The following is a 27,939-nucleotide window of genomic DNA, read 5'->3' on the forward strand; positions in this document are numbered from 1 at the left end:
AAAGGACTTTATGATAAACATGTCCAAATTAAATAAAAGTTTAAATTTACAGAAGCTCTGAGATTGTTTTTCGCAACAAGGAAGGCTTAATAAGGTTGATGCTTTGCGAAATTTCCGATCAACCGGAAGATTTTCGTCTGAGATAAATAATACAGTTCGCGAAGATCACGTGTTTTGTCCTGTTGCATGAATGTTGGCTGTGCACGTGCTTTCTATGAATGTCTCCCAGGGGGTACATGTTCCTATGAAAAACAACCAACGTCCGCGTTCTCCCATACCATTTTGTAAAGTAACCTTGTCCCCTAAGACCCCTGTGAGCCCCCGTATCTAATCGAAAAAATCAGGCACCGGTTCCTGTATGACACAGGTACTGGGGTTGCTACTTAATGTTGCCGAAATGTGAATTCTGAAACCGGCCAAGCAATCTTTAGAAGAAACAATTGAAAAAAAACTGCAAGTATGTTAGTGAAATGCAGAATTCAGTTTTCACAACACTATCCCCCATTGACTGCGCCTTTCATTTTCAAAGATTTAGTAGAGGGTCGCACACTGCAGAACTTTTTTCAGTTCCAAAAAAGCAACTCCTGGTATCCTTGTAGCTTGTTTACGTGTCTCTGCTCCTGGAAATTCGAGTAGATGGCTTTCCGCCAAGAAAGGACCTCAACAATTCTAAGTCAGTTACATATCAGGGGGCAGGGTAGAGGACATCGCTCTAAAAACTGCCTTGGGCAGTCGGGGGTTTCTTTCTAAACTCCATCGCAGATACGTGAAAATGGAAAGCAACACATTTTTATGATGGAAAGCAATAAATTATTTCCCATAGCTAGGAAGAATTTATTTAAGAGACTTGAGCTCTATGAGGTCGATATATGTTTTGAACTTGAGTTCATGATCATCTCAGTTTTTATGCCTTTGCAATCTGGGAAAAAGTAAGAGATGTTGGAGAACGCCAAGACCGTGGACACATTATACGTGACGAGGCAACATTTCACCAAGGCAACGAACAATGAAATATGAACGCAAGGTTTCATATAGCTGTCTTCCTGACCACAGCATTCTGGGACAAAAGTTTTATGTCATTCAAAGATTTGCTTCCTAGATGATATTTTTATTTACTTCCTGTTAACTTTGATTTAAATACAGCTCAGAGCTCTTGAAAACAAACTCACAAGCTGGACCGAGATAGAACAGGTAAGTCATTGCTTTCGATGTTTGATTTTTTTGGCCAAGGGAAACGGAATTGACGTCAGGCTTGAAGTGAAGCGCAACTTTCGACTTTAGCAATCGATCTTTCTTGTGAAATTTTTCGCCTTTGTGTGTGTTGTTCTGCAGCTTTGACTGGATTTTATTTGTGTTCTAGGTTTAACGATGTACGTGGTAGCTCTTTTTGCCGTCTTGTTGGTTGCTTCAGCCGAGTCATCAGGGGTATGAACTCGTTTTTTATCTCTTTGTATCTTTGAAGCGCTGCTTGTGCAGGTGGAGAGACAAGACACCTTCGCAATTATTTTAAACGTCGATGTATAAAATTGTAACTGTCTCAGCTCTAAGCATCCTGATGTTTGCAACCATCACAAATTTCTTTCTAAACACAAGACATCGAATTATACCCATTACATAATCCTTGAAATACCACAGTGCGCACTTTTCTAGGCAAAACGTTACAATTTGGTGTTTGTTTCTGGTGATATCCCAACTACAGATACCCCCAATCTGCTACAGGGATTAATTTAACGGTTTTTGGACGAGCACTGCTTAGCTAAATGTGACGATAAGTCCGTAATTTCGTTTATAACCCTGCATGAGAAACAGGGAATTTTGCATAACCATCTATCAAACTGCCTAACCGAAATTTTTAAAGTTTGAGTCATGAAAGTAAAGGCCCTGATCATTTTAAGTCTTGTTTCAAGAAGAGATGTTTCAGAAAGCGTGAAACATGCCTGGTCAGCAAAATTTTGACCTTAGAATTTTTCAAATCTGATAATTTTATCAAAAAGGTCTTGCAAAACTGAGTAAAAAATACTAAGCCATCATTGTTTCCTGGTGTAATTTGACCTGCTGAGTAGAATAAGATGCGACTCTAGTTTTAAAACATCACAAAAAGCTGTTTTAGACTTTGGTACTTGTGCCCAGGCTGTTGTTGGGTATCGCAGTGTAACCTTACAACTATTCACGTTGTTCAACTGAAACTTTGCTTTTGAAGGACAGTTTGTATACACTTTTTTTTATAAGAACTTTTTTATAAGAGCTCTTTTTTCTCGAAAATCTGAGGCTGGATTGTTCTTAAATTGTTCTTATATTAAAAGAGTGTAAGCAGTGTAATTGCTAGCTTCTTCGCTCTGGGGAGGTGTTCAGGCCTCGTTTGCCATCAAAAGGAGGTGAAGCAACCTTCATTTGCCGACAAATTTTAATATTCGCCGAAAAAGCACCCACACAATGACCAAAAATCCTCATTTTTGAGATAAAACGTTGTTCCGAATTGCATTTTGCAGAAGCTCAGTCTCAGCTTGTTCTTTATTTGTTCTTAAATTTTGATCAATTTGAGGCTCGTGTTCTTATAAAATTGTCCTTATAAAAAAAGTGTATTTGAGATTTGCCTTCCTATGTTTTCGTTGTTTTCTGGCTGTTTCTGCAACAGTATGGAATATATCAGCGATCATAACCACGAGCTGCATGAAAAGTCGAGGCACGTCATTCAAGCCGACAAGCACGTATTTTGGTCGACGAGGCACGTCCGTGCCTGTAGGCACGTTAAATTAAAACCTGATCTGCTAAGAATGCAAAACCCCCTTTTCTAGAACAACTTTCGGTTTCGGTGAGTTTACAATTGAAAGCGGTGGCCTTTTTTCTAGGTGTTTTACGCTCTCACTGACAATGGCATTGACATTATCAATGCGAAAAACCTGAATGTTGTTAAAAGACTAACACATGACATGGCTGTCCCTGGCACTGACAAACCTCTCTGCACAAGAAGCCCTCGCTATAATTCCGCTTGCGGCTGGGGAGGCGCAGCTGTTGTTCCAGGTAGATTTGTGTTTGTGGCAGACAGTTATGGGAACCGCGTTATCGTCCTGGACGCTAAAGAAGCCAAGCCAGTGAGCAGCATTCAAACAAATGGCTTTCCTTATATGCTGAAGTATATTGCAGCCCTAGACGAGGTCTGGATCCACTGTTGGAAAAACAGCTATTTAGATGTTGTTGGAAGCAGGGAAGGAGCAACGGCTATACAGACTATCAAAAATGCCAGCTCGTTGGTTGTTTCGCATAGCATCAAGGCGCAGGTACTTGAGATTAAGAATTTATACTACATATACCGAGCAAAAGAAAGCCATATCTCAGTCAATTTGGAACATCTTAAAGGAATTCGACAGATACTTAAGTGGCTTCAACCACTGTCAATCAAGAATTGGCCAATCAGCGAGGGTGATATCACTCACATGCTTATGGATTGGCTAATTGGCTAATATTGATTGACAGGTAGGTTAAGCCGCTTTAGTAACTATGGATTGCCTTTAAATGATTTCATACTTTTATCATGATGCTCTCTCAACTTAGATTCCAATTCAAAATGTTTAAAAATAGATTTGTGTGATGTCATCCTTTAACAACTTTGAAAAGTTCGCACTCACTGTGGTCGGTTGTTTTTTAACCGATTTCCTGAATCGGTTTTCTTGGGTCCATTTTGGTGCTCAAGAAAGCTCTCGTCTAATGTGTGGGAATGACCCAACTTGAGATATGTCTGTTTTACATCAGTTTATTCCTAAACCGGTTAATTTTTATGGTTAACCATCCTGCTTTTGCGAGGATAAACGCATTTTTCTTCAAACATCACGAGGCATTTGGAAAGAACTCGTTTATTTCAGTTACAAAAAGACTAAAAAATACAATTTTGTCTCTCTGAACTTCAGCAAGTTGATCAAGAGATAGACATCATTAAAATGTTTTGTCCTAAAAAACGTTAAAGAAGAAAAGATTTGGTGATGCAGCAACCTTTCTCACTTTTTCACTTTTTCTTTCCCAAGACTACTTTGCCAATAAATCTCCCCCCTCCCTGATTATCTGCAAATTATTATTATTGTAGGTTGCTGATTCATACAAGGATGTAATGCATGGATATTTTGAAGCTGAAAACTGCCAGAATATCAACCGGAATATCCAATATGGTGTTGTCACCCACTTTAATGAGCCAGGAATCCACAAGATTGATTTAGCGAAAAAAATGTATGCTAAGTTTATTAATACATCAATGTATGGCTGCAAATCGACATTCGGCTTGGCGTACTCTTCGGTTAAAAACTACGCTTTCGTACAGTGTCTTGGAATTTTAAGAGGGCATAGGCAGAGAATGATGGTTGTCGTCGATCTGACACGGGACGCCGTGATTCATGCCGCCGACGCGATCACAGACAAAGCAACTGGGTCTCCCTTTGCTTCGCCTGATGGCAAATATGTCCTCGTTCTGAACAAGAGACAGGTTTGTTGATAATAATAATAATAATGATAATGATACAGTAGTGTCCCGCATATAAGGAATACACAGACCCTGATTTTAAAAAAAATGACACCTTCGATAAGAAACTGGTGAAGGTCTGAAAAAATGATTGTTTCTTATTCAAAAATTATCATGTAACTTAATCATTTGAAAAATAGAACAAAATATTAATCATTCTAAACTTACTATTTTGTCAGTTATTTTGATAAAAGGGTTAGTGAGGGTTTACAATCATTGACCATAAGAACTGTTTGTTTTCAGCTTTCCAGTTTAGTGAAACTGAGCCTGGTCAAATGAAAAAGAATTTTGAATGCGAACTAAGCAAAAAGCACTTTTCTGGAATAATTGTAGCCTTTCCTAAAAGTGAAAAATTACAAATACAACTCATTAAGGTATTACCATCACAATCATTTCTCGATGTGTCTGACTAGAATATCAAAAGTATAATGTGCTTTTTTGTATAAGAAACATCACTCTGGTTTTAAGTGTATATCTCATTTTATAAGAAATATATCAGACCTGAAATCAAAAAAATGTTTTCCTTATATGCGGGACACTACTGTATAAGAATGTTTATACTGTTTTCAAACCGTACAACAGTGTGGTTAAGGTGAACTGTATATATATTTATGTATACAAACTGTTTGTTAGCCTGGTATATTCTTTTTAGAACTTTGTAGAGAGATGCAGTTTTGACATTAGCAATATTTGCTGTTTAACTTTGTTGACTATGCTTTTGGCATTTCTAGTTAAGAATCAGTGGTGGCGCCAAAAAATAGGGAGAGGTAACTCACCCCTCACTGGGCTCGATTAATGCACTGGTTTGTAAATTGATAAAAAAGAACTGGGCACTGGTAGATCATGTTTTAGATTTGTTTTGGAAAAATAACACTGTTAGATATATAAATCGCTAAAGTAATGAGTAAGGGGAGTGGCCAAAAAATAGCATGGGCTGAACCTCTTACATTCAACGGTAACTGGCATCTTAAATATATAAGTTTAGTCTCTATGTGTGAAAGAGTCAACTTGAATCTTGTATCTCTCCATTTATTGTTTAATGGACTTAGGTAGATTAATGCACTCTTAATTGCAATAATCTTTATTACATTTTAGCTAACTATTATCTTCTATGCTTTCGTCTAAAGATTATAACATACTACATGGAGAAGGACACCAGAAAAATTAAGAGGCTTAGAAGCATCCCACTTCCCAAGTTTATGCCCAGTAGAGTTGCATTCCTGAAAACCGCTGATGGCTATCATGCTTACGTCACTTCAAAGATGTTTCAGAAGTTGCTTGTGATCACTTACAAGAGAGGCAGTATTGACAAAATAAAGTACGTATTGTGTTTGATATTGATAATATCAATAATTCATTGCAATCAATCTGTCAATTACGCAGTTGGTAATCATTATCATCATCATCATCATCATCATTAATGACCATATTCAATGATAATCATGATCCTTATAGCTAGCATCTCCTTTGTGTGTACTTGTTTTATTTTCACTGCAAAATATGTTATAATTGCATTAAGGTTTGGGGATGATAATTATAAGAATAATGATCATAATCGATAACTGCATTCTAACTTTTAGGCCCCGTTCTCAGAGGGTCTTGTTTTCGAATTAAAAAGACTCAAAATAGGAGCAGGTGGGCTGGGTAAAGTAAGAGAACGGAACCCAAAGTACCAAACCACTTTTAAACAGTGTTTACGTAACTTTTTTCTTAGCACTATCGGAGGGGTTGGCCAGTTTGCAAAAATATCAGAGGAAAAAATACAAAAGAATCGAGCCATATACATGAAGTATTACAAACTGATGCTTGCAAAAAGCCAACAACCTTTCAGTGAAGAAAAGTTTCAGAGGTATGTTGAAAGAATGTTTTTCGAGCATGTTAGAAGACCGATATCGGTAGGGTGTAATTTGAAGAGCCGGTACATAGGAACGCCAGCAACTGTTGCAAATAAAATAGCAATTATTGATGGAAAGAAAATGAAATTGGTTGGCCTAGTCACAGGGGTTAAAGGACCACGCCAGTTGGTATGGGTGGACTAACACTGGCGTGCACGACAAAAACTACTTTAAAATACCAGCATTTGCAAAAAGTAACGCTATGATTAAAGTAAAGCCCTGATAATTGTATAACTTTGAAGCAGGTAATATAGAATTTAGACTTCTAATAAAAGTTATTGCTACTATAGTAATTTAGAAAATTGCAATTGTAGAAGAAAGTTTGTGATTTGAATCCAGACTCCTTTACAAAGCTTAATATTGAATAATTTTATTCTTAATTATTTTTTACCGAATTAACTGTCGTTTTGAAAACTGAACAACAAAAGTTATCGTCAAAATTGATGAGTTGAGGCGGCATTTAATAACCTTTTTAAAGCAGTTAATCAAAATGAACGTTGAACGTTCGACCAAAAAGAAGTTGAAAAGTTTAGAAGCAATTTCAATGTTAAAACCGATCTTTTTGGCAGAAAATTTGCACACAAAACATGTTGAATTTAGAACAAAAAGATTAAAAAAATACGAAAATGTATTTGATTTCCATATTCAATTTATTTCATATCATCTACTTCTCTTGCTTTGGAGTCTTTAAAATGACTTTCATTAGGCTTTTCGTGGGAAATACCTCTCGTAATATTTGCTGTTGAAGTATTTAGGAAATTTAGTCTAAAGATAAAACGACATTTTAGATTTGCCGACTACTGACAAAAAGTAATTTGCCGGCTTAGAAAAATGATTTGCCGGCTTTGAAAAATCATTGAAACTTTCAAAAAATCTTTCCTATAAAAACAGGTTTCAGCATGATCGGCAATCCTCCAGCATAATCTCAAAGAAAATAAATTGAACTTGGTTTGAAAACCTTTGGTCGTTTTTTCTAGAGAAAACAACACCTTTTTAGATTGGTTGATTTTTGATTAAAAAGTAAGACTATAGGCTTAGAAAAATCATGAATATTTTTCGGAACTTTTTACTTAAAAGACAGGTTTATATGCTTCAGCATGATCATAAAGAACAGAAATTCAACTTAGTTTGGGAATAGAAGTCGTTTTTGTTAAAAAATAATGACTTTCTAGAGTGGTCCATTTTTGATAAAAAAGTAAGGCTATAGGCTTAGGAAAATCATGAAAATTTTTCGAAAATTTTTTCTTAAAAAAACAGATTTATATGCTTCAGCATGATCATAAAGAATATAAATTCAACTTAGTTTGGGAATGAGAGTCATTTTTGTTAAAAAATAACGACTTTCTAGAGTGGTCAATTTTTGATAAAAAAGTAAGGCTATAGGCTTAGGAGAATCATGAAAATTTTTCGAAAATTTTTTCTTAAAAAAACAGGTTTATATGCTTCAGCATGATCATAAAGAATATAAATTCAACTTAGTTTGGGAATGAGAGTCATTTTTGTTAAAAAATATGGACTTTTTAGAGTGGTTAATTTTTGATAAAAAAATAAGGCTATAGGCTTAGGAAAATCATGAAAATTTTTCGAAAATTTTTTCTTCAAAAAACAGGTTTATATGCTTCAGCATGATCATAAAGAACAGAAATTCAACTTAGTTTGGGAATAGAAGTTGTTTTTGTTAAAAAATAATGACTTTCTAGAGTGGTCAATTTTTGATAAAAAAGTAAGGCTATAGGCTTAGGAAAATCATGAAAATTTTTCGAAAATTTTTTCTTAAAAAAACAGGTTTATATGCTTCAGCATGATCATAAAGAATATAAATTCAACTTAGTTTGGGAATGAGAGTCATTTTTGTTTTAAAATAATGACTTTTTAGAGTGGTTAATTTTTGATAAAAAAATAAGGCTATAGGCTTAGGAAAATCATGAAAATTTTTCGAAAATTTTTTCTTCAAAAAACAGGTTTATATGCTTCAGCATGATCATAAAGAATAGAAATTCAACTTAGTTTGGGAATGAGAGTCTTTTTTGTTAAAAAATAACGACTTTTTAGAGCGTTCAATTTTTGATAAAAAAGTAAGGCTATAGGCTTAGGAAAATCATGAAAATTTTTCGAAAATTTTTTCTTCAAAAAACAGGTTTATATGCTTCAGCATGATCATAAAGAACAGAAATTCAACTTAGTTTGGGAATAGAAGTGTTTTTGTTAAAAAATAATGACTTTCTAGAGTGGTCAATTTTTGATAAAAAAGTAAGGCTATAGGCTTAGGAAAATCATGAAAATTTTTCGAAAATTTTTTCTTAAAAAAACAGGTTTATATGCTTCAGCATGATCATAAAGAATATAAATTCAACTTAGTTTGGGAATGAGAGTCATTTTTGTTAAAAAATAACGACTTTCTAGAGTGGTCAATTTTTGATAAAAAAGTAAGGCTATAGGCTTAGGAAAATCATGAAAATTTTTCGAAAATTTTTTCTTAAAAAAACAGGTTTATATGCTTCAGCATGATCATAAAGAATATAAATTCAACTTAGTTTGGGAATGAGAGTCATTTTTGTTAAAAAATAACGACTTTCTAGAGTGGTCAATTTTTGATAAAAAAGTAAGGCTATAGGCTTAGGAGAATCATGAAAATTTTTCGAAAATTTTTTCTTAAAAAAACAGGTTTATATGCTTCAGCATGATCATAAAGAATATAAATTCAACTTAGTTTGGGAATGAGAGTCATTTTTGTTAAAAAATATGGACTTTTTAGAGTGGTTAATTTTTGATAAAAAAATAAGGCTATAGGCTTAGGAAAATCATGAAAATTTTTCGAAAATTTTTTCTTCAAAAAACAGGTTTATATGCTTCAGCATGATCATAAAGAATAGAAATTCAACTTAGTTTGGGAATGAGAGTCTTTTTTGTTAAAAAATAACGACTTTTTAGAGCGTTCAATTTTTGATAAAAAAGTAAGGCTATAGGCTTAGGAAAATCATGAAAATTTTTCGAAAATTTTTTCTTCAAAAAACAGGTTTATATGCTTCAGCATGATCATAAAGAACAGAAATTCAACTTAGTTTGGGAATAGAAGTTGTTTTTGTTAAAAAATAATGACTTTCTAGAGTGGTCAATTTTTGATAAAAAAGTAAGGCTATAGGCTTAGGAAAATCATGAAAATTTTTCGAAAATTTTTTCTTAAAAAAACAGGTTTATATGCTTCAGCATGATCATAAAGAATATAAATTCAACTTAGTTTGGGAATGAGAGTCATTTTTGTTAAAAAATAACGACTTTCTAGAGTGGTCAATTTTTGATAAAAAAGTAAGGCTATAGGCTTAGGAAAATCATGAAAATTTTTCGAAAATTTTTTCTTAAAAAAACAGGTTTATATGCTTCAGCATGATCATAAAGAATATAAATTCAACTTAGTTTGGGAATGAGAGTCATTTTTGTTAAAAAATAACGACTTTCTAGAGTGGTCAATTTTTGATAAAAAAGTAAGGCTATAGGCTTAGGAGAATCATGAAAATTTTTCGAAAATTTTTTCTTAAAAAAACAGGTTTATATGCTTCAGCATGATCATAAAGAATATAAATTCAACTTAGTTTGGGAATGAGAGTCATTTTTGTTAAAAAATATGGACTTTTTAGAGTGGTTAATTTTTGATAAAAAAAAAAGGCTATAGGCTTAGGAAAATCATGAAAATTTTTCGAAAATTTTTTCTTCAAAAAACAGGTTTATATGCTTCAGCATGATCATAAAGAACAGAAATTGAAATTAGTTTGAGAACAAGAGTCGTTTTTGTTAAAAAATAATGACTTTCTAGAGTGGTCAATTTTTGATAAAAAAGTAAGGCTATAGGCTTAGGAAAATCATGAAAATTTTTCGAAAATTTTTTCTTCAAAAAATAGGTTTATATGCTTCAGCATGATCATCAAGAACAGAAATTGAACTTAGTTTGGGAATAGAAGTTGTTTTTGTTAAAAAATAATGACTTTCTAGAGTGGTCAATTTTTGATAAAAAAGTAAGGCTATAGGCTTAGGAAAATCATGAAAATGTTTCGAAAATTTTTTCTTCAAAAAACAGGTTTATATGCTTCAGCATGATCATAAAGAATAGAAATTCAACTTAGTTTGGGAATGAGAGTCTTTTTTGTTAAAAATAACGACTTTTTAGAGCGTTCAATTTTTGATAAAAAAGTAAGGCTATAGGCTTAGGAAAATCATGAAAATTTTTCGAAAATTTTTTCTTCAAAAAACAGGCTTATATGCTTCAGCATGATCATAAAGAACAGAAATTCAACTTAGTTTGGGAATAGAAGTTGTTTTTGTTAAAAAATAATGACTTTCTAGAGTGGTCAATTTTTGATAAAAAAGTAAGGCTATAGGCTTAGGAAAATCATGAAAATTTTTCGAAAATTTTTTCTTAAAAAAACAGGTTTATATGCTTCAGCATGATCATAAAGAATATAAATTCAACTTAGTTTGGGAATTAGAGTCATTTTTGTTAAAAAATAACGACTTTCTAGAGTGGTCAATTTTTGATAAAAAAGTAAGGCTATAGGCTTAGGAAAATCATGAAAATTTTTCGAAAATTTTTTCTTAAAAAAACAGGTTTATATGCTTCAGCATGATCATAAAGAATATAAATTCAACTTAGTTTGGGAATGAGAGTCATTTTTGTTTTAAAATAATGACTTTTTAGAGTGGTTAATTTTTGATAAAAAAATAAGGCTATAGGCTTAGGAAAATCATGAAAATTTTTCGAAAATTTTTTCTTCAAAAAATAGGTTTATATGCTTCAGCGTGATCATCAAGAACAGAAATTGAACTTAGTTTGGGAATAGAAGTTGTTTTTGTTAAAAAATAATGACTTTCTAGAGTGGTCAATTTTTGATAAAAAAGTAAGGCTATAGGCTTAGGAAAATCATGAAAATGTTTCGAAAATTTTTTCTTCAAAGAACAGGTTTATATGCTTCAGCATGATCATAAAGAATAGAAATTCAACTTAGTTTGGGAATGAGAGTCTTTTTTGTTAAAAATAACGACTTTTTAGAGCGTTCAATTTTTGATAAAAAAGTAAGGCTATAGGCTTAGGAAAATCATGAAAATTTTTCGAAAATTTTTTTTTCAAAAAATAGGTTTATATGCTTCAGCATGATCATAAAGAACAGAAATTGAACTTAGTTTGGGAATAGAAGTCGTTTTTGTTAAAAATTATGACTTTCTAGAGTGGTCAATTTTTGATAAAAAAGTAAGGCTATAGGCTTAGGAAAATCATGAAAATTTTTTGAAAATTTTATTTTCAAAAAATAGGTCTACATGCTTCAGCATGATCATAAAGAATAGAAATTCAACTTAGTTTGGGAATGAGAGTCATTTTTGTTAAAAAATAACGACTTTTTAGAGCGTTCAATTTTTGATAAGAAAGTAAGCCTATAGGCTTAGGAAAATCATGAAAATTTTTCGAAAATTTTTTCTTCAAAAAACAGGTTTATATGCTTCAGCATGATCATAGAGAATAGAAATTCAACTTAGTTTGGGAATGAGAGTCATTTTTGTTAAAAAATAACGACTTTTTAGCCCGTTCAATTTTTGATAAAAAAGTAAGCCTATAGGCTTAGGAAAATCATGAAAATTTTTCGAAAATTTTTTCTTCAAAAAATAGGTTTATATGCTTCAGCATGATCATCAAGAACAGAAATTGAACTTAGTTTGGGAATAGAAGTCGTTTTTGTTAAAAAATAATGATTTTCTAGAGTGGTCAATTTTTGATAAAAAAGTAAGGCTATAGGCTTAGGAAAATCATGAAAATTTTTCGAAAATTTTTTTTTCAAAAAATAGGTTTATATGCTTCAGCATGATCAGAAAGAACAGAAATTGAACTTAGTTTGGGAATAGAAGTCGTTTTTGTTAAAAATTATGACTTTCTAGAGTGGTCAATTTTTGATAAAAAAGTAAGGCTATAGGCTTAGGAAAATCATGAAAATTTTTCGAAAATTTTTTTTCAAAAAATAGGTTTATATGCTTCAGCATGATCATAAAGAACAGAAATTGAACTTAGTTTGGGAATAGAAGTCGTTTTTGTTAAAAAATAATGACTTTCTAGAGTGGTCAATTTTTGATAAAAAAGTAAGGCTATAGGCTTAGGAAAATCATGAAAATTTTTTGAAAATTTAATTTTCAAAAAATAGGTCTACATGCTTCAGCATGATCATAAAGAATAGAAATTCAACTTAGTTTGGGAATGAGAGTCATTTTTGTTAAAAAATAACGACTTTTTAGAGCGTTCAATTTTTGATAAGAAAGTAAGCCTATAGGCTTAGGAAAATCATGAAAATTTTTCGAAAATTTTTTCTTCAAAAAACAGGTTTATATGCTTCAGCATGATCATAAAGAACAGAAATTGAACTTAGTTTGGGAATAGAAGTCGTTTTTGTTAAAAAATAATGATTTTCTAGAGTGGTCAATTTTTGATAAAAAAGTAAGGCTATAGGCTTAGGAAAATCATGAAAATTTTTCGAAAATTTTATTTTCAAAAAATAGGTCTATATGCTTCAGCATGATCATAAAGAATAGAAATTCAACTTAGTTTGGGAATGAGAGTCATTTTTGTTAAAAAATAACGACTTTTTAGAGTGTTCAATTTTTGATAAAAAAGTAAGCCTATAGGCTTAGGAAAATCATGAAAATTTTTCGAAAATTTTTCGAAAATTTTTTCATCAAAAAATAGGTTTATATGCTTCAGCATGATCATCAAGAACAGAAATTGAACTTAGTTTGGGAATAGAAGTTGTTTTTGTTAAAAAATAATGACTTTCTAGAGTGGTCAATTTTTGATAAAAAAGTAAGGCTATAGGCTTAGGAAAATCATGAAAATTTTTCGAAAATTTTTTTTTCAAAAAATAGGTTTATATGCTTCAGCATGATCATAGAGAATAGAAATTCAACTTAGTTTGGGAATGAGAGTCATTTTTGTTAAAAAATAACGACTTTTTAGCCCGTTCAATTTTTGATAAAAAAGTAAGCCTATAGGCTTAGGAAAATCATGAAAATTTTTCGAAAATTTTTTCTTCAAAAAATAGGTTTATATGCTTCAGCATGATCATCAAGAACAGAAATTGAACTTAGTTTGGGAATAGAAGTCGTTTTTGTTAAAAAATAATGATTTTCTAGAGTGGTCAATTTTTGATAAAAAAGTAAGGCTATAGGCTTAGGAAAATCATGAAAATTTTTCGAAAATTTTTTTTTCAAAAAATAGGTTTATATGCTTCAGCATGATCAGAAAGAACAGAAATTGAACTTAGTTTGGGAATAGAAGTCGTTTTTGTTAAAAATTATGACTTTCTAGAGTGGTCAATTTTTGATAAAAAAGTAAGGCTATAGGCTTAGGAAAATCATGAAAATTTTTCGAAAATTTTTTTTCAAAAAATAGGTTTATATGCTTCAGCATGATCATAAAGAACAGAAATTGAACTTAGTTTGGGAATAGAAGTCGTTTTTGTTAAAAAATAATGACTTTCTAGAGTGGTCAATTTTTGATAAAAAAGTAAGGCTATAGGCTTAGGAAAATCATGAAAATTTTTCGAAATTTTTTTTTTCAAAAAATAGGTTTATATGCTTCAGCATGATCATAAAGAATAGAAATTCAACTTAGTTTGGGAATGAGAGTCATTTTTGTTAAAAAATAACGACTTTTTAAAGCGTTCAATTTTTGATAAAAAAGTAAGCCTATAGGCTTAGGAAAATCATGAACATTTTTCGAAAATTTTTTCATCAAAAAATAGGTTTATATGCTTCAGCATGATCATCAAGAACAGAAATTGAACTTAGTTTGGGAATAGAAGTTGTTTTTGTTAAAAAATAATGACTTTCTAGAGTGGTCAATTTTTGATAAAAAAGTAAGGCTATAGGCTTAGGAAAATCATGAAAATTTTTCGAAAATTTTTTTTTCAAAAAATAGGTTTATATGCTTCAGCATGATCATAAAGAATAGAAATTCAACTTAGTTTGGGAATGAGAGTCATTTTTGTTAAAAAATAACGACTTTTTAGAGCGTTCAATTTTTGATAAAAAAGTAAGCCTATAGGCTTAGCAAAATCATGAAAATTTTTCGAAAATTTTTTCATCAAAAAATAGGTTTATATGCTTCAGCATGATCATCAAGAACAGAAATTGAACTTAGTTTGGGAAAAAAAGTTGTTTTTGTTAAAAAATAATGACTTTCTAGAGTGGTCATTTTTTGATAAAAAAGTAAGGCTATAGGCTTAGGAAAATCATGAAAATTTTTCGAAAATTTTTTTTTCAAAAAATAGGTTTATATGCTTCAGCATGATCATAAAGAATAGAAATTCAACTTAGTTTGGGAAGGAGAGTCATTTTTGTTAAAAAATAACGACTTTTTAGCGCGTTCAATTTTTGATAAAAAAGTAAGCCTATAGGCTTAGGAAAATCATGAAAATTTTTCGAAAATTTTTTCTTCAAAAAATAGGTTTATATGATTCAGCATGATCATCAAGAACAGAAATTGAACTTAGTTTGGCAATAGAAGTCGTTTTTGTTAAAAAATAATGACTTTCTAGAGTGGTCAATTTTTGATAAAAAAGTAAGGCTATAGGCTTAGGAAAATCATGAAAATTTTTCTAAAAATTTTTTCTTCAAAACACAGGTTTATATGCTTCAACATGATCATAAAGAACAGAAATTGAACTTAGTTTGGGAATAGAAGTCGTTTTTGTTAAAAAAAAATGATTTTCTAGAGTGGTCAATTTTTGATAAAAAAGTAAGGCTATAGGCTTAGGAAAATCATGAAAATTTTTCGAAAATTTTTTTTTCAAAAAATAGGTTTATATGCTTCAGCATGATCATAAAGAACAGAAATTGAACTTAGTTTGGGAATAGAAGTCGTTTTTGTTAAAAATTATGACTTTCTAGAGTGGTCAATTTTTGATAAAAAAGTAAGGCTATAGGCTTAGGAAAATCATGAAAATTTTTCGAAAATTTTTTTTCAAAAAATAGGTTTATATGCTTCAGCATGATCATAAAGAACAGAAATTGAACTTAGTTTGGGAATAGAAGTCGTTTTTGTTAAAAAATAATGGCTTTCTAGAGTGGTCAATTTTTGATAAAAAAGTAAGGCTATAGGCTTAGGAAAATCATGAAAATTTTTCGAAAATTTTTTTTTCAAAAATAGGTTTATATGCTTCAGCATGATCATAAAGAATAGAAATTCAACTTAGTTTGGGAATGAGAGTCATTTTTGTTAAAAAATAACGACTTTTTAGAGCGTTCAATTTTTGATAAAAAAGTAAGCCTATAGGCTTAGCAAAATCATGAAAATTTTTCGAAAATTTTTTCATCAAAAAATAGGTTTATAAGCTTCAGCATGATGATCAAGAACAGAAATTGAACTTAGTTTGGGAAAAAAAGTTGTTTTTGTTAAAAAATAATGACTTTCTAGAGTGGTCATTTTTTGATAAAAAAGTAAGGCTATAGGCTTAGGAAAATCATGAAAATTTTTCGAAAATTTTTCGAAAATTTTTTTTTCAAAAAATAGGTTTATATGCTTCAGCATGATCATAAAGAATAGAAATTCAACTTAGTTTGGGAATGAGAGTCATTTTTGTTAAAAAATAACGACTTTTTAGCGCGTTCAATTTTTGATAAAAAAGTAAGCCTATAGGCTTAGGAAAATCATGAAAATTTTTCGAAAATTTTTTCTTCAAAAAATAGGTTTATATGATTCAGCATGATCATCAAGAACAGAAATTGAACTTAGTTTGGCAATAGAAGTCGTTTTTGTTAAAAAATAATGACTTTCTAGAGTGGTCAATTTTTGATAAAAAAGTAAGGCTATAGGCTTAGGAAAATCATGAAAATTTTTCTAAAAATTTTTTCTTCAAAACACAGGTTTATATGCTTCAACATGATCATAAAGAACAGAAATTGAACTTAGTTTGGGAATAGAAGTCGTTTTTGTTAAAAAAAAATGATTTTCTAGAGTGGTCAATTTTTGATAAAAAAGTAAGGCTATAGGCTTAGGAAAATCATGAAAATTTTTCGAAAATTTTTTTTTCAAAAAATAGGTTTATATGCTTCAGCATGATCATAAAGAACAGAAATTGAACTTAGTTTGGGAATAGAAGTCGTTTTTGTTAAAAATTATGACTTTCTAGAGTGGTCAATTTTTGATAAAAAAGTAAGGCTATAGGCTTAGGAAAATCATGAAAATTTTTCGAAAATTTTTTTTCAAAAAATAGGTTTATATGCTTCAGCATGATCATAAAGAACAGAAATTGAACTTAGTTTGGGAATAGAAGTCGTTTTTGTTAAAAAATAATGGCTTTCTAGAGTGGTCAATTTTTGATAAAAAAGTAAGGCTATAGGCTTAGGAAAATCATGAAAATTTTTCGAAAATTTTTTTTTCAAAAAATAGGTTTATATGCTTCAGCATGATCATAAAGAACAGAAATTGAACTTAGTTTGGGAATAGAAGTCGTTTTTGTTAAAAATTATGACTTTCTAGAGTGGTCAATTTTTGATAAAAAAGTAAGGCTATAGGCTTAGGAAAATCATGAAAATTTTTCGAAATTTTTTTTTTCAAAAAATAGGTTTATATGCTTCAGCATGATCATAAAGAATAGAAATTCAACTTAGTTTGGGAATGAGAGTCATTTTTGTTAAAAAATAACGACTTTTTAGAGCGTTCAATTTTTGATAAAAAAGTAAGCCTATAGGCTTAGGAAAATCATGAAAATTTTTCGAAAATTTTTTCTTCAAAAAATAGGTTTATATGCTTCAGCATGATCATCAAGAACAGAAATTGAACTTAGTTTGGGAATAGAAGTTGTTTTTGTTAAAAAATAATGACTTTCTAGAGTGGTCAATTTTTGATAAAAAAGTAAGGCTATAGGCTTAGGAAAATCATGAAAATTTTTCGAAAATTTTTTCTTCAAAAAACAGGTTTATATGCTTCAGCATGATCATAAAGTACAGAAATTGAACTTAGTTTGGGAATAGAAGTCGTTTTTGTTAAAAAATAATGATTTTCTAGAGTGGTCAATTTTTGATAAAAAAGTAAGGCTATAGGCTTAGGAAAATCATGAAAATTTTTCGAAAGTTTTTTCTTCAAAAAACATGTTTATATGCTTCAGCATTATCATAAAGAACAGAAATTCAACTTAGTTTGGGAAGAACATTTGTTTTTGTTAAAAAATATCGACTTTCCAGAGTGGTCAGTTTTTGATAAAAAAAGTAAGGCTATAGGCTTAGGAAAATCATGAAAATTTTTCGAAAAATTTTTCTTCAAAAAACAGGTTTATATGCTTCAGCATGATCATAAAGAACAGAAATTGAACTTAGCTTGGGAATAGAAGTCGTTTTTGTTAAAAAATAATGATTTTCTAGAGTGGTCAATTTTTGATAAAAAAGTAAGGCTATAGGCTTAGGAAAATCATGAAAATTTTTCGAAAATTTTTTTTTCAAAAAATAGGTTTATATGCTTCAGCATGATGATAAAGAACAGAAATTGAACTTAGTTTGGGAATAGAAGTCGTTTTTGTTAAAAATAATGACTTTCTAAAGTGGTCAATTTTTGATAAAAAAGTAAGGCTATAGGCTTAGGAAAATCATGAAAATTTTTCGAAAATTTTTTCTTCAAAAAAGAGGTTTATATGCCTCAGCATGATCATAAAGAATAGAAATTCAACTTAGTTTGGGAATGAGAGTCATTTTTGTTAAAAAATAAAGACTTTTTAGAGCGTTCAATTTTTGATAAAAAAGTAAGTCTATAGGCTTAGGAAAATCATGAAAATTTTTCGAAAATTTTTTCTTCAAAAAACAGGTTTATATGCTTCAGCATGATCATAAAGAACAGAAATTCAACTTAGTTGGGAATGAGAGTCATTTTTGTTAAAAAATAACGACTTTTTAGAGCGTTCAATTTTTGATAAAAAAGTAAGGCTATAGGCTTAGGAAAATCATGAAAATTTTTCGAAAATTTTTTCTTCAAAAAACATGTTTATATGCTTCAGCATGATCATAAAGAACAGAAATTCAACTTAGTTTGGGAACAACATTTGTTTTTGTTAAAAAATATCGACTTTCTAGAGTGGTCAGTTTTTGATAAAAAAAGTAAGGCTATAGGCTTAGGAAAATCATGAAAATTTTTCGAAAATTTTTACTTAAAAAAACAGGTTTATATGCTTCAGCATGATTATAAAGAACAGAAATTGAACTTAGTTTGGGAACAACATTTGTTTTTGTTAAAAAATATGGACTTTTTAGAGTGGTTAATTTTTGATAAAAAAGTAAGGCTATAGGCTTAGAAAAATCATCGAAAAGTTATCGAAAATTTTTACTTCAAAAAGACGTTTATATGCTTCAGGATGTTCATAAAGAACAGAAATTGAACTTAGTTTAGGAAAAACATTTGTTTTTGTTAAAAAATAACGACTTCCTAGAGTGGTCAATTTTTGATAAAAAAGTAAGTCTATAGGCTTAGGAAAATCATGAAAATTTTTCGAAAATTTTTTCTTCAAAAAACAGGTTTATATGCTTCAGCATGATCATAAAGAACAGAAATTCAACTTAGTTGGGAATGAGAGTCATTTTTGTTAAAAAATAACGACTTTTTAGAGCGTTCAATTTTTGATAAAAAAGTAAGGCTATAGGCTTAGAATAATCATGAAAATTTTTCGAAAATTTTTTCTTCAAAAAACAGGTTTACATGCTTCAGCATGATCATAAAGAACAGAAATTGAACTTAGTTTGGGAACAACATTTGTTTTTGTTAAAAAATAACGACTTTCTAGAGTGGTCAATTTTTGATAAAAAAGTAAGGCTATAGGCTTAGGAAAATCATGAAAATTTTTCGAAAATTTTTACTTCAAAAAAGAAGTTTATATGCTTCAGCATGATCATAAAGAATAGAAATTCAACTTAGTTTGTGAGAAGAGTAATTTTTAATAAATATCTAGAAAGCATTGTTTTAAATGTAGAAAGCGGAAACCCGATTTTTATTTGGAAAACTTTATCTCACATGAACTATATTTCACAAGCCTTTGTTCTAAGTAAGCAACTAGCAGCTACGAGAAGTTCGAAAAACTCGTGCTGAAAAATTTCTCATAATTTGGTACACAACATTAGAAAAAGACAACTTCTTAAAAGTCTATTTCTTTAAATATGGGGCAGTACTTTATCTATCTTACAGGGTGTGGTAATAAACTTTAGAAGCAAAACCTTCTAATTTGTTTTTCATAACGGAAACAAGGCAATGATCCTATTTTCGCGCAGTTTTCTCTCCCTTTCAAGTTGTCATTTTGTAAGTGGCACTTTAAATAACATGAAGATGGAATACCTATGTCACAATCGACTTTGAAATCGTTTACTGTATCATTTATCACTGGTCAATATTCTCCCTGTTGCAATTAGTGCTTAGATCTACAATTTGCATAATAAATTTCTTTATGGCCTATGCATCAGAATTAAGTCATCGGTTTACGAGCATTTTGTCGTAACTGCCCTATATGAAGCCAATTTTTGTAGTTTAGGCCTCATAACCTAGGGAATTGATCTCTCTCATCTTTGTTTGTCATTGGTGTAAACCATCAGGGTAGTAGTTTACGAGGATTTTACAATATGTTGCATTATAAATTTGTCCAGGACTTTGTAACGTTGCACTCCTGGTAGTTAGTTCGGCTTGAGGATATACAGAGTTAATCACCTTGGCATTTCTTTATCTTTGGCGTAAGCGTATGTAATTGTGGTCACGGTTTACGAGGATTTCGTAACATGTCGCGCCACTGTCGCAGCTGCAGTTTATATCTACCCACTCCTCGTCATAATTCAGGTTTAAGAACTTACAGAGTTAATCATCTTCGCCTTTCTTTATCTTTGGCCTAAGCATATGCCATTGTGGTAACGGTTTATGAGGATTTCGCAACATGTCGCGCCAGTGTCGTAATTGCGGCCCATAGGTGCCAACGCCTATCGTAACTTGACCGATGACGTCAGCTTTGCCAATCAAGTCATAATCCATAACCATAAACTGTATGGCTGTTTTTTCGATCTTTTCTGGTGGCACAATAAACAAAAACTGTTCGTTGTAATATGGGTTCAAAGTTTGTTTTTTAACCGTCGACTTTTTCATCTTCACCTTTTTGCCACCTTGGAATATCGAAATTTTCACATACGGATCTGAATTGGAAACGATTCTTTAGCAAAGCAAGTATCCATTTATCAACCAGAGAGTTCATAGGTTAGGCAGATCCAACTATATGGCAGGTTGTTATATTTCAAATACATAAAATGACGTAAAAAAGTAAGGGTCAAAAAGGTTTGACTGGTTCACAAACCCAATCAGCGATCACTGACTCAATAAGCGATCACAAACCGTCAAATGCTTGAAGATGTAAAACACCTTGATTGAGCTCAAGGATGGCTTTGTGGCTACGGTCGCGGACTACAGATCAAGGATGTGGGGTTCGAGTCCAGGAAATGACGAAACTTTCGCCCAGAGTGAGGGGAGTAGCCAGCTCTCTGCAATTCCAGATAGAAACAAACAGAAGCAAATACGCACAAATACAGGGAGTTTTCCGGAGGCAAAATGGCAAGATAAGCAAAAACTATAAAGTCCTTTAAAAAAGATGTCTTCTGAACAAATTGTTTTCCAAATAATATCAACCATATTACGAAAGTATGCCAATGCTGGCATAAAAACAAAATGACAGCACCCAGAAAAGTGCTCGCCCTACCTCCGGAAAATGAGCAAAAGCTTTAAGAACTTTCCTTAATATACAGGAAAAATACGTAGATTTAGGGGGGTTACTGCAAATCTTTTGGTTTCTATAGTGCTCCTCATTGTTGAGACCCGTGCGATACCCAATTTTTCTTGACAAAGGCATGTCAAACCATGAATATCTGCTGACGTAGTTTATATGAATGAACCCTAATGAAAAATGTTTGACAGAAGAGGTAAAATTAAACTTCACTTTATTGGAAAATACGAAAAGGAATGGTATAAAGGGTTTGAATCAAAAATACGTAGCCATTGATTGGAAACGTTATATAAAACGAATCGGCCAAAAACGTACCTGATACACCACCAGGATCTGTGCTTTTGAGGTTCTGGCATTCCAGAAGGTAAACAAAAAGCTTCTTTGTTGTTGGGATGTACCGGAGAGATACACATATGTCACCAAAATCTGACACGGATTTCTTGAATTCCTACGACCAAATAAGCAGGGCAATCATTATTTAACATCCTAACAATAGTTAGAGCTGAACAACGGGGAAGGATGCCAAGAAGTTGATAACTAGAGAAAGTCAGAATTGGAGAACTTTACAGAGTTGATGTCATCTTCTGTAATATCAATACTGCTGCATTTCTTTTCAGTGTCCTAAGACGGCTGATCGCTTTGAAAACAGCAATTGTTAAATGAAAAAACCTCGTTATAGCCTAATGATATTTGTGTATGAAAAGACCCAAAGACAGAGACAGGAAAGGCTGTAAGTGCCTTAAATTGTTCATTCAAACCACTTATCTAAACAACAACTAAATCCGTCCTGCTGCAAGGCCATTGCTGTTCAATATACGGAGAACTGTTTGCCCCTGACTTGAGTCTCAAAAGAAATGTCAAACAACATCGACTGCTAAACAGCAGCATACAAACACTCTACCCTTTGAATTATACTTACTCCCTTTTCACCATCAAACCCTGGAACTAGGATCCGCCATTCCCTGTCTACTGGTATGTTAAGGTTCATATCGATCAAGGGTATTTTCGCTTCACCAAGTACATCATGAGCTGCTACCTGATCAAAGTCCAATGCCTGGATGCAAAGCGTCCGATTCTGTATTTCGTTGTATGGGACGTTATTGAAAACAAATGTTTGGTTATAAACAGGGTCCAGCGTATTGTCAAGTACCTGATTAGAAAAAGACAAATAAAAACTTTTCAGAAGCTTAAAACTAGAATTGTTGGCTAGTCAAAACGCTAATGCAACACTCATGTCAAAGTCTATGCAAAATTGTTAACCAAAGTTTAAACGACATCAAAAAACTAATTCTTTTAAAACCAATAAAAATTTACAATACAAACTTACCAGTAAGGCTAGGTATAATAAATTACAAGGATAATACAAAACCAAGCAAAGAAGCAAGCAAGCAAGCAAGCAAGCAAGCAAGCAAGCAAGCAAGCAAGCAAGCAAGCAAGCAAGCAAGCAAGCAAGCAAGCAAGCAAGCAAGCAAGCAAGCAAGCAAGCAAGCAAGCAAGCAAGCGAGCAAGCAAGCATGCAAGCAAGCAAGCAAGCAAGCAAGCAAGCAAGCAAGCAAGATTTATTGTTAACGCAGGTTAGGGTTCTTGCAGCTGAAAGTTGATGTGGGCCTGCGGCTTGTGACCCCAGATTAATAAATTGAAAAGATTCCTCAATTCCATTGTTGTTTAGGAACATCATGTTTATTGTATCTTAATAGCTGGGTTTGTGGATATTTAGCTTGCTGAGGCCATCTATGCGAAGATGAGATGGGTCCTTGCATATTGAATATTGATGCAGTAAGCAAAAGCAATCATACATTCTATGTTTAGACGGAACCAATTTTACATTTTACAATGGCAAAATACAAGTATTAATTTACTGAGAGAACATACGTAGCCAAATTGTTTTCATACCGATGTTTCAAATCTGCGCTTTGTGTCTGGTAACAGCATTACACGAATGTATGGGTCAGATTCACCCCCTTCATCTGCAGCCGGCAAATCAGTGGCCTCAAAAATAGTTATTGACAAATTCTGCTCTTTGAAATCATACACCATGCTGAATTTCACCCTCCCTAGAAAAATAATGAGGCAAGTATAGAGTAAACTGTATGGTAGAAGGTTGAATTGATGGTAGGGATATTCTAGGATTTTCAGCCATTGTAAACATGAGATTTAATTTCTGCAAACACCAGAAAATTTCAAAAGAACAAGGCTTATAAACAACAAAATCCCCATTTTTGAACTGGCAAATAGTGCAGCAGTAGCATAATTGGATAAACTTCAAGGAAATGTGTAATTTTCTGTTTAATTTGGTAAAAACTCTGCACTTTGTTTTCAAAACGAGAAAATTGAAGTGTGAAATAATGATTAAAACTCTGTTTACACTATGCCGGTACAAAGTGAATATGGTATGAGCAAGGATCTGAACAGTGTGCCAACTTGTCAAGATACAAGTGTCTGTGGTTGAGCTGTATTACAGAATAGAATATATTGGTTGTTGTTGAACTTCAAAATGTCTCAGAAGAAGGAGAGGAAAGTAGAAGAAAACTTAGTAGGAGACAGAATTAAACCTCAGAGTAATGAAACATTACAAGTTAAATGAAGAAGGTGGATGAGACAATTGAAAGTCCATTCAAACAAAATATGCCAAAATTGGATAACAAGTTTGTTGAAAGGCATCCAACAGAAGACAATGCACCTAAAAAGTGGGACAAAGACTCATAATTTGATAAGGAGTGATTATGGCCTCCATGTGAATCTGACATTGAATCTTGCTGTATTCTCTATTTATACTATGCCTGCTGAGAAACACTATGAGCCAGTTGACATGAAGTATTCATTAAAAACCCTATTCAAGTGAAAAATAAGCTGACATAGTGTAAACAGGAGGCCAAAATGGCACAGTTTCATGCAGTATAAGATTTGTATCGGCAAAATGTCAATGGCGTTTAATAATTGATTTAAAACAGCCATCCTAAACTCTGGCCCTTGGCCAACTCCGGTCTGCAACAAGATTTAACTCAGCCCACTGAATGCTTGTACCTCAAAAAAATTTTTGGCTTACACTTTCAAAATTTGGAAATCAATTCAAATTTGTATTTTTTGTCTGCTCTAAGGCCTTTTTTCTGTAGTAAATGATGATATGTGTTCTGTTATCCAGGAGTTGGTCCAAAAGGGAGTATCAAAATAGAAAATGCTCTATTTAATGTTTTAAGCATTTTACAGCAAAATATTTCTCCCTCCATTCTATTTTGCTTTCATTCATATGTAAACAAGTTGATTATTTGCTGCTATGCTAAGATAATTCTAAAATATTGCAAGACCCTTCCTTTTCCATGTCAACATTAGATAAAACTATGGAACCTAGTTAGAAAAAACCTGAGGAATTTTTTCTTGGAAATATGCAGTTTCTGGCCATCCCTGGATTAACACAATTTAATGCGGTATTTTCAAAACTTATGCAGCATAAGGATGCACAAACCTAACACAGTTCCTTCAATTCCCTCTTCATCAAAGAACCCGGCAACACTGTAATCCATTTCATCTACAGCTGACTCCATTTTTTCATGCAGTGGGACATCAAGTAATTCAATGGTGTTCAAATCAACACTTCCCTCCCCATCACTGTCTTTGTCATCATCAACCTTTTTACGGCGACAACAGACTCGGCAGCAGCAACAGCAACAACAAATGATAAAGAGGAGCAGAATTGCACCAGCAATGCTTAGTGTTGCAATGGGTGGGACTAAAAATGTAAATTAACTAGTTATAGAAACAGTGAAAATGATACATAAATGAAGATTTGATAGGTATGTGAAAAAGCTTTAATAACAATCAATTAAAGTAAATTGTACCAGGAAAAAAAAAGATTAAATGAATAATGACGTTTCAAGCATAGCCTGTTATCAAGCTTGTAAACATCATTATTGTAAACGCCTTTCAAATCCTGAAACAGGGAAAAACTCTATTGGTCCTTGATCAATAAAATTTTGAACAAAGCTAAAATGCCCACAATCCCTCCTCTGTTAGAAAACGATGCATTTGTGTTGGGTTTTGCTGAAAAAGCAGAAATTCTAAATAATCATTTTATCCAACAATGCACCACAATCGATACTGGTAGCAAACTCCCTCCAGTATTGGTACATAATATTCCACTGCCCACTGCCTTCCCTATCTCTGACGAGAAGATCTTGCACATCACTCAATCATTAAATTCAAACAAGGCTCATGGTTGTGACAATATCTCAGTGCATATGATAAAGACATGCAATGATGCACTTCTTCTACCATTTAGATTGACTTTTGAATCATGTATGAGCCAAGGTGTTTTCCCTGAAGTCTGGAAGCAAGCGAACATAGTCCCCATCCATAAGTAAGGCAGTAAGAACATGAAGCAAAACTATCGTCCTATCTCTCTTCTTCCAATCTTTGGTAAAATTCTGGAAAAGCTGATCTTTGACTCCCTTAATCATCATCTGAATATAAACAATTTATTAAACCCAAATCAGTCAGGATTTCGCCCAGGAGCTTCAACTGCAACCAGTTACTGACAATAGTCAACTCCATATTTATAGCTTGCAATCCCACGGTAGATATCCCATCTGTTTTTCTTGATAAAGGCCTTTGACAGGGTCTGGCATCTCTGTCTCATAAACAAGCTATGCTGTCTCTGGTAAATTACTAATGCTAATGCAAAGCTTTCTCAATGATAGAAAGCAATGTACTGTTTTGGATGGAAAACGTCTAAATGGGGTAGTATTTCATCTAGAGTCCCCCAAGGCTCTATCCTCTGTCCTCTTTTTTTCATAATTTTTATCAATAACTTGACAGATGGCTTAACATATAATGTGAAACTATTCCCTGATGACACATCAATCTTCACAGTTTTGAATGACCCACATGAAGCTGCATGTGATTTGAACTTTGATTTAAACTTTGTGAGGGCTATATTGCAACCCTTTGAGTCACCATGGATTGACAAACCTTTCGAATGAAGCTTTACTGCAAATAATTCTTTATGGTCATGAAAAATTATCTTTGAATTCAAATGCAAAAATTCTCAAGGCAACATTAAAATACATTCAGACCCCTGGAAGGTTTCATTAAGTAGCTTCATAAATCTTCTCTTATATGTAATTTGTCTTTCATTATTCTTGTTTTGTTTTTGTCAATGTAGTTTGTCTTTTTTTTTTTAACTTCCAAATTGTAAATGTTTTTTGCTATTAGTAATCTGTAACATGTAATTTGCAACATTTAATGTAACTCTAATTTGAAGTAAACATGTTTGGTCACAGGGTTGCTATGTATGTCCATGCTCCCTGTGGCATCCTCTCATAGTTTGTCTATTTTGTAAAACTTTATGAGAATAAAAAAAAACGTCACCATTCATTTGATTAATTGTTTTCCTGGTACAATTTACTTACATTCATCATTATAATAGCATTGTAAAATACCGCACACAGCAATCTAGTATATTTATGAGAAAAAGCTCATGGAATACCTTATATAAATATATTATACATTTTCTTATCAACTGCTTGATGATTGCATTAAGCAAGAAACTGAAAACCCTCCTGTTCTATACAACAAAGGGTATTTTCTGATCAATACATAAATCATATACATAATTTTTTTTCTAGAGAAAATTTTTTGTTTTTTATTAAGCAGGTAATTTGCAATGGCTATTTATCTGGCTATATTATCTACAAACAAGTGACAATGGGTATGAAAAAATATATATATTTGGGTGCATTGCAAAAGTCTAGATAATTCTAGATACCGCTTATACACAATGATATATTGTAAATGCACATACTTGGAAGCTTTTTCAAAAGTTCCCAGCATTTCTTGAAAAATGATGTTGCACTGTCTTTGTTTTCTTTTGATAAGAATGAAACTGAAACATCTGTTGAATTCACCAAACTTGCTTTACCCATTTACAAAAGCTTCAGGCTGCTGAAAAAGAAAAAAAAATTATTTTCAATTTCATAGAATTTTGAACTTCACATTCAATATATAAAACCAAAGTTCAGCAGCATTGGGTGCTAAGTGACTTGAGTAACTGACAAAATTTCAGCATTTAGTGTGAATATATTTTATTAAGACTAAGGCTTTACAGTCTAGATACACTTGCCTTAACTAAAAAGGCACACAAAAAGGAACAATCAAACTGAAAATTTCTAAAAAAATGCAATTAGTTAGATAAAGTGCAGATTAAGGCTATTTAGTTATTTAAAACAGTTCATTTAAAAAAAGCTATTATGTGTTGTTTATGTTTATTTAAAAGCTAGACAATTTATGCATTGAATAAACAGTTGAATAAGCTAGACAATTACTGTGGATACTTACACGTTGGAAACCTTCTGTTCCACAACTCCTTGAAAATTGAAGTTGCCTCTTCAACATATTTTCACGAAACCTTGCAGCGAAGTAAAAACTACATTATATCCGAACTTGAGCTCAATCCTATCCCTGTTTCAGTTCCTTCACTCCGTCGCTTCCCTCGATATACACAGAGATGCTTTAGGCCAAGAGCGACACCAACGATGACATCATCGTCGTAAAATGTACCTGTTGATTAACCTTCGCTCTATCTGGTTTTTTAATCAGGAGTATGGTCCTTTTTGCAGTATTTTCTCCGATATTCATGGCAAATCGGCAAATCGTAACAAAACAGAAATTTCCTTAACTTTTATCATCCGTAATTGCGCGCGAGAAATTTTAATAAACAGTCTCGTTTAGCGAAGACCTCGTTTTAAAACGATATAATAACAAAAGGACATCGGGAACGAGG

General features: G+C 32.1%; 2 protein-coding genes across 5 annotated transcripts; one reads left to right on the forward strand and one right to left on the reverse strand.

Annotated features, from left to right (window-relative positions):
* Nucleotides 1–1,099: 1,099 nt before the first annotated feature.
* Nucleotides 1,100–6,736, forward strand: LOC135687543 (follistatin-related protein 5-like). The gene is made up of 6 exons (XM_065204166.2): nt 1,100–1,191; nt 1,361–1,425; nt 2,850–3,278; nt 4,079–4,471; nt 5,635–5,825; nt 6,222–6,736. The coding sequence occupies exons 2-6, from the start codon at nt 1,369–1,371 to the stop codon at nt 6,544–6,546; spliced, it is 1,395 nt and encodes a 464-aa protein (XP_065060238.2). The 5' UTR covers nt 1,100–1,191; nt 1,361–1,368; the 3' UTR covers nt 6,547–6,736.
* Nucleotides 4,319–27,859, reverse strand: LOC135681233 (synaptotagmin-1). Of its 4 annotated transcripts, none has more exons than XM_089113532.1 (7): nt 27,495–27,859; nt 26,962–27,101; nt 24,628–24,891; nt 23,058–23,218; nt 22,084–22,314; nt 21,480–21,612; nt 4,319–5,998 (listed from the first exon to the last, which is right to left on the reverse strand). In XM_089113532.1, exons 2-7 carry the CDS (start codon nt 27,080–27,082, stop codon nt 5,925–5,927), a joined length of 984 nt encoding a protein of 327 aa, XP_088969658.1. In that variant the 5' UTR covers nt 27,083–27,101; nt 27,495–27,859; the 3' UTR covers nt 4,319–5,924. The 4 variants fall into 4 exon arrangements, with proteins under 4 accessions (XP_088969658.1, XP_065051858.2, XP_065051775.2 ...); XM_065195786.2 differs by lacking the exon at nt 4,319–5,998 and adding an exon at nt 19,252–20,553; XM_065195703.2 differs by lacking the exon at nt 4,319–5,998 and adding an exon at nt 19,254–20,583 and having other exon boundaries at nt 26,962–27,098.
* Nucleotides 27,860–27,939: the final 80 nt, after the last annotated feature.

This window comes from Rhopilema esculentum, chromosome 17, assembly GCF_057945365.1.
Source record: "Rhopilema esculentum isolate cy_ngs chromosome 17, ASM5794536v1, whole genome shotgun sequence".
Taxonomy (NCBI): Eukaryota; Metazoa; Cnidaria; class Scyphozoa; order Rhizostomeae; family Rhizostomatidae; genus Rhopilema; species Rhopilema esculentum.

What these genes read in the sequence shown, in the direction of transcription:
- LOC135681233 (XM_065195703.2), bottom strand. Translation starts at nt 27,082, where the DNA reads ATGGGTAAAGCAAGTTTGGTGAATTCAACAGATGTTTCAGTTTCATTC. An exon ending in GGTTTGATGGTGAAAAGGGA is followed by an intron (nt 21,613 to 22,083) that starts GTAAGTATAATT and finishes ATTTGGTCGTAG; the next exon opens with GAATTCAAGAAATCCGTGTC. An exon ending in AGATCCTGGTGGTGTATCAG is followed by an intron (nt 20,584 to 21,479) that starts GTACGTTTTTGG and finishes TTTCCAATTCAG; the next exon opens with ATCCGTATGTGAAAATTTCG.
- LOC135687543 (XM_065204166.2), top strand. Translation starts at nt 1,369, where the DNA reads ATGTACGTGGTAGCTCTTTTTGCCGTCTTGTTGGTTGCTTCAGCCGAG. An exon ending in CTTCAGCCGAGTCATCAGGG is followed by an intron (nt 1,426 to 2,849) that starts GTATGAACTCGT and finishes CCTTTTTTCTAG; the next exon opens with GTGTTTTACGCTCTCACTGA. An exon ending in TCGTTCTGAACAAGAGACAG is followed by an intron (nt 4,472 to 5,634) that starts GTTTGTTGATAA and finishes TTTCGTCTAAAG; the next exon opens with ATTATAACATACTACATGGA.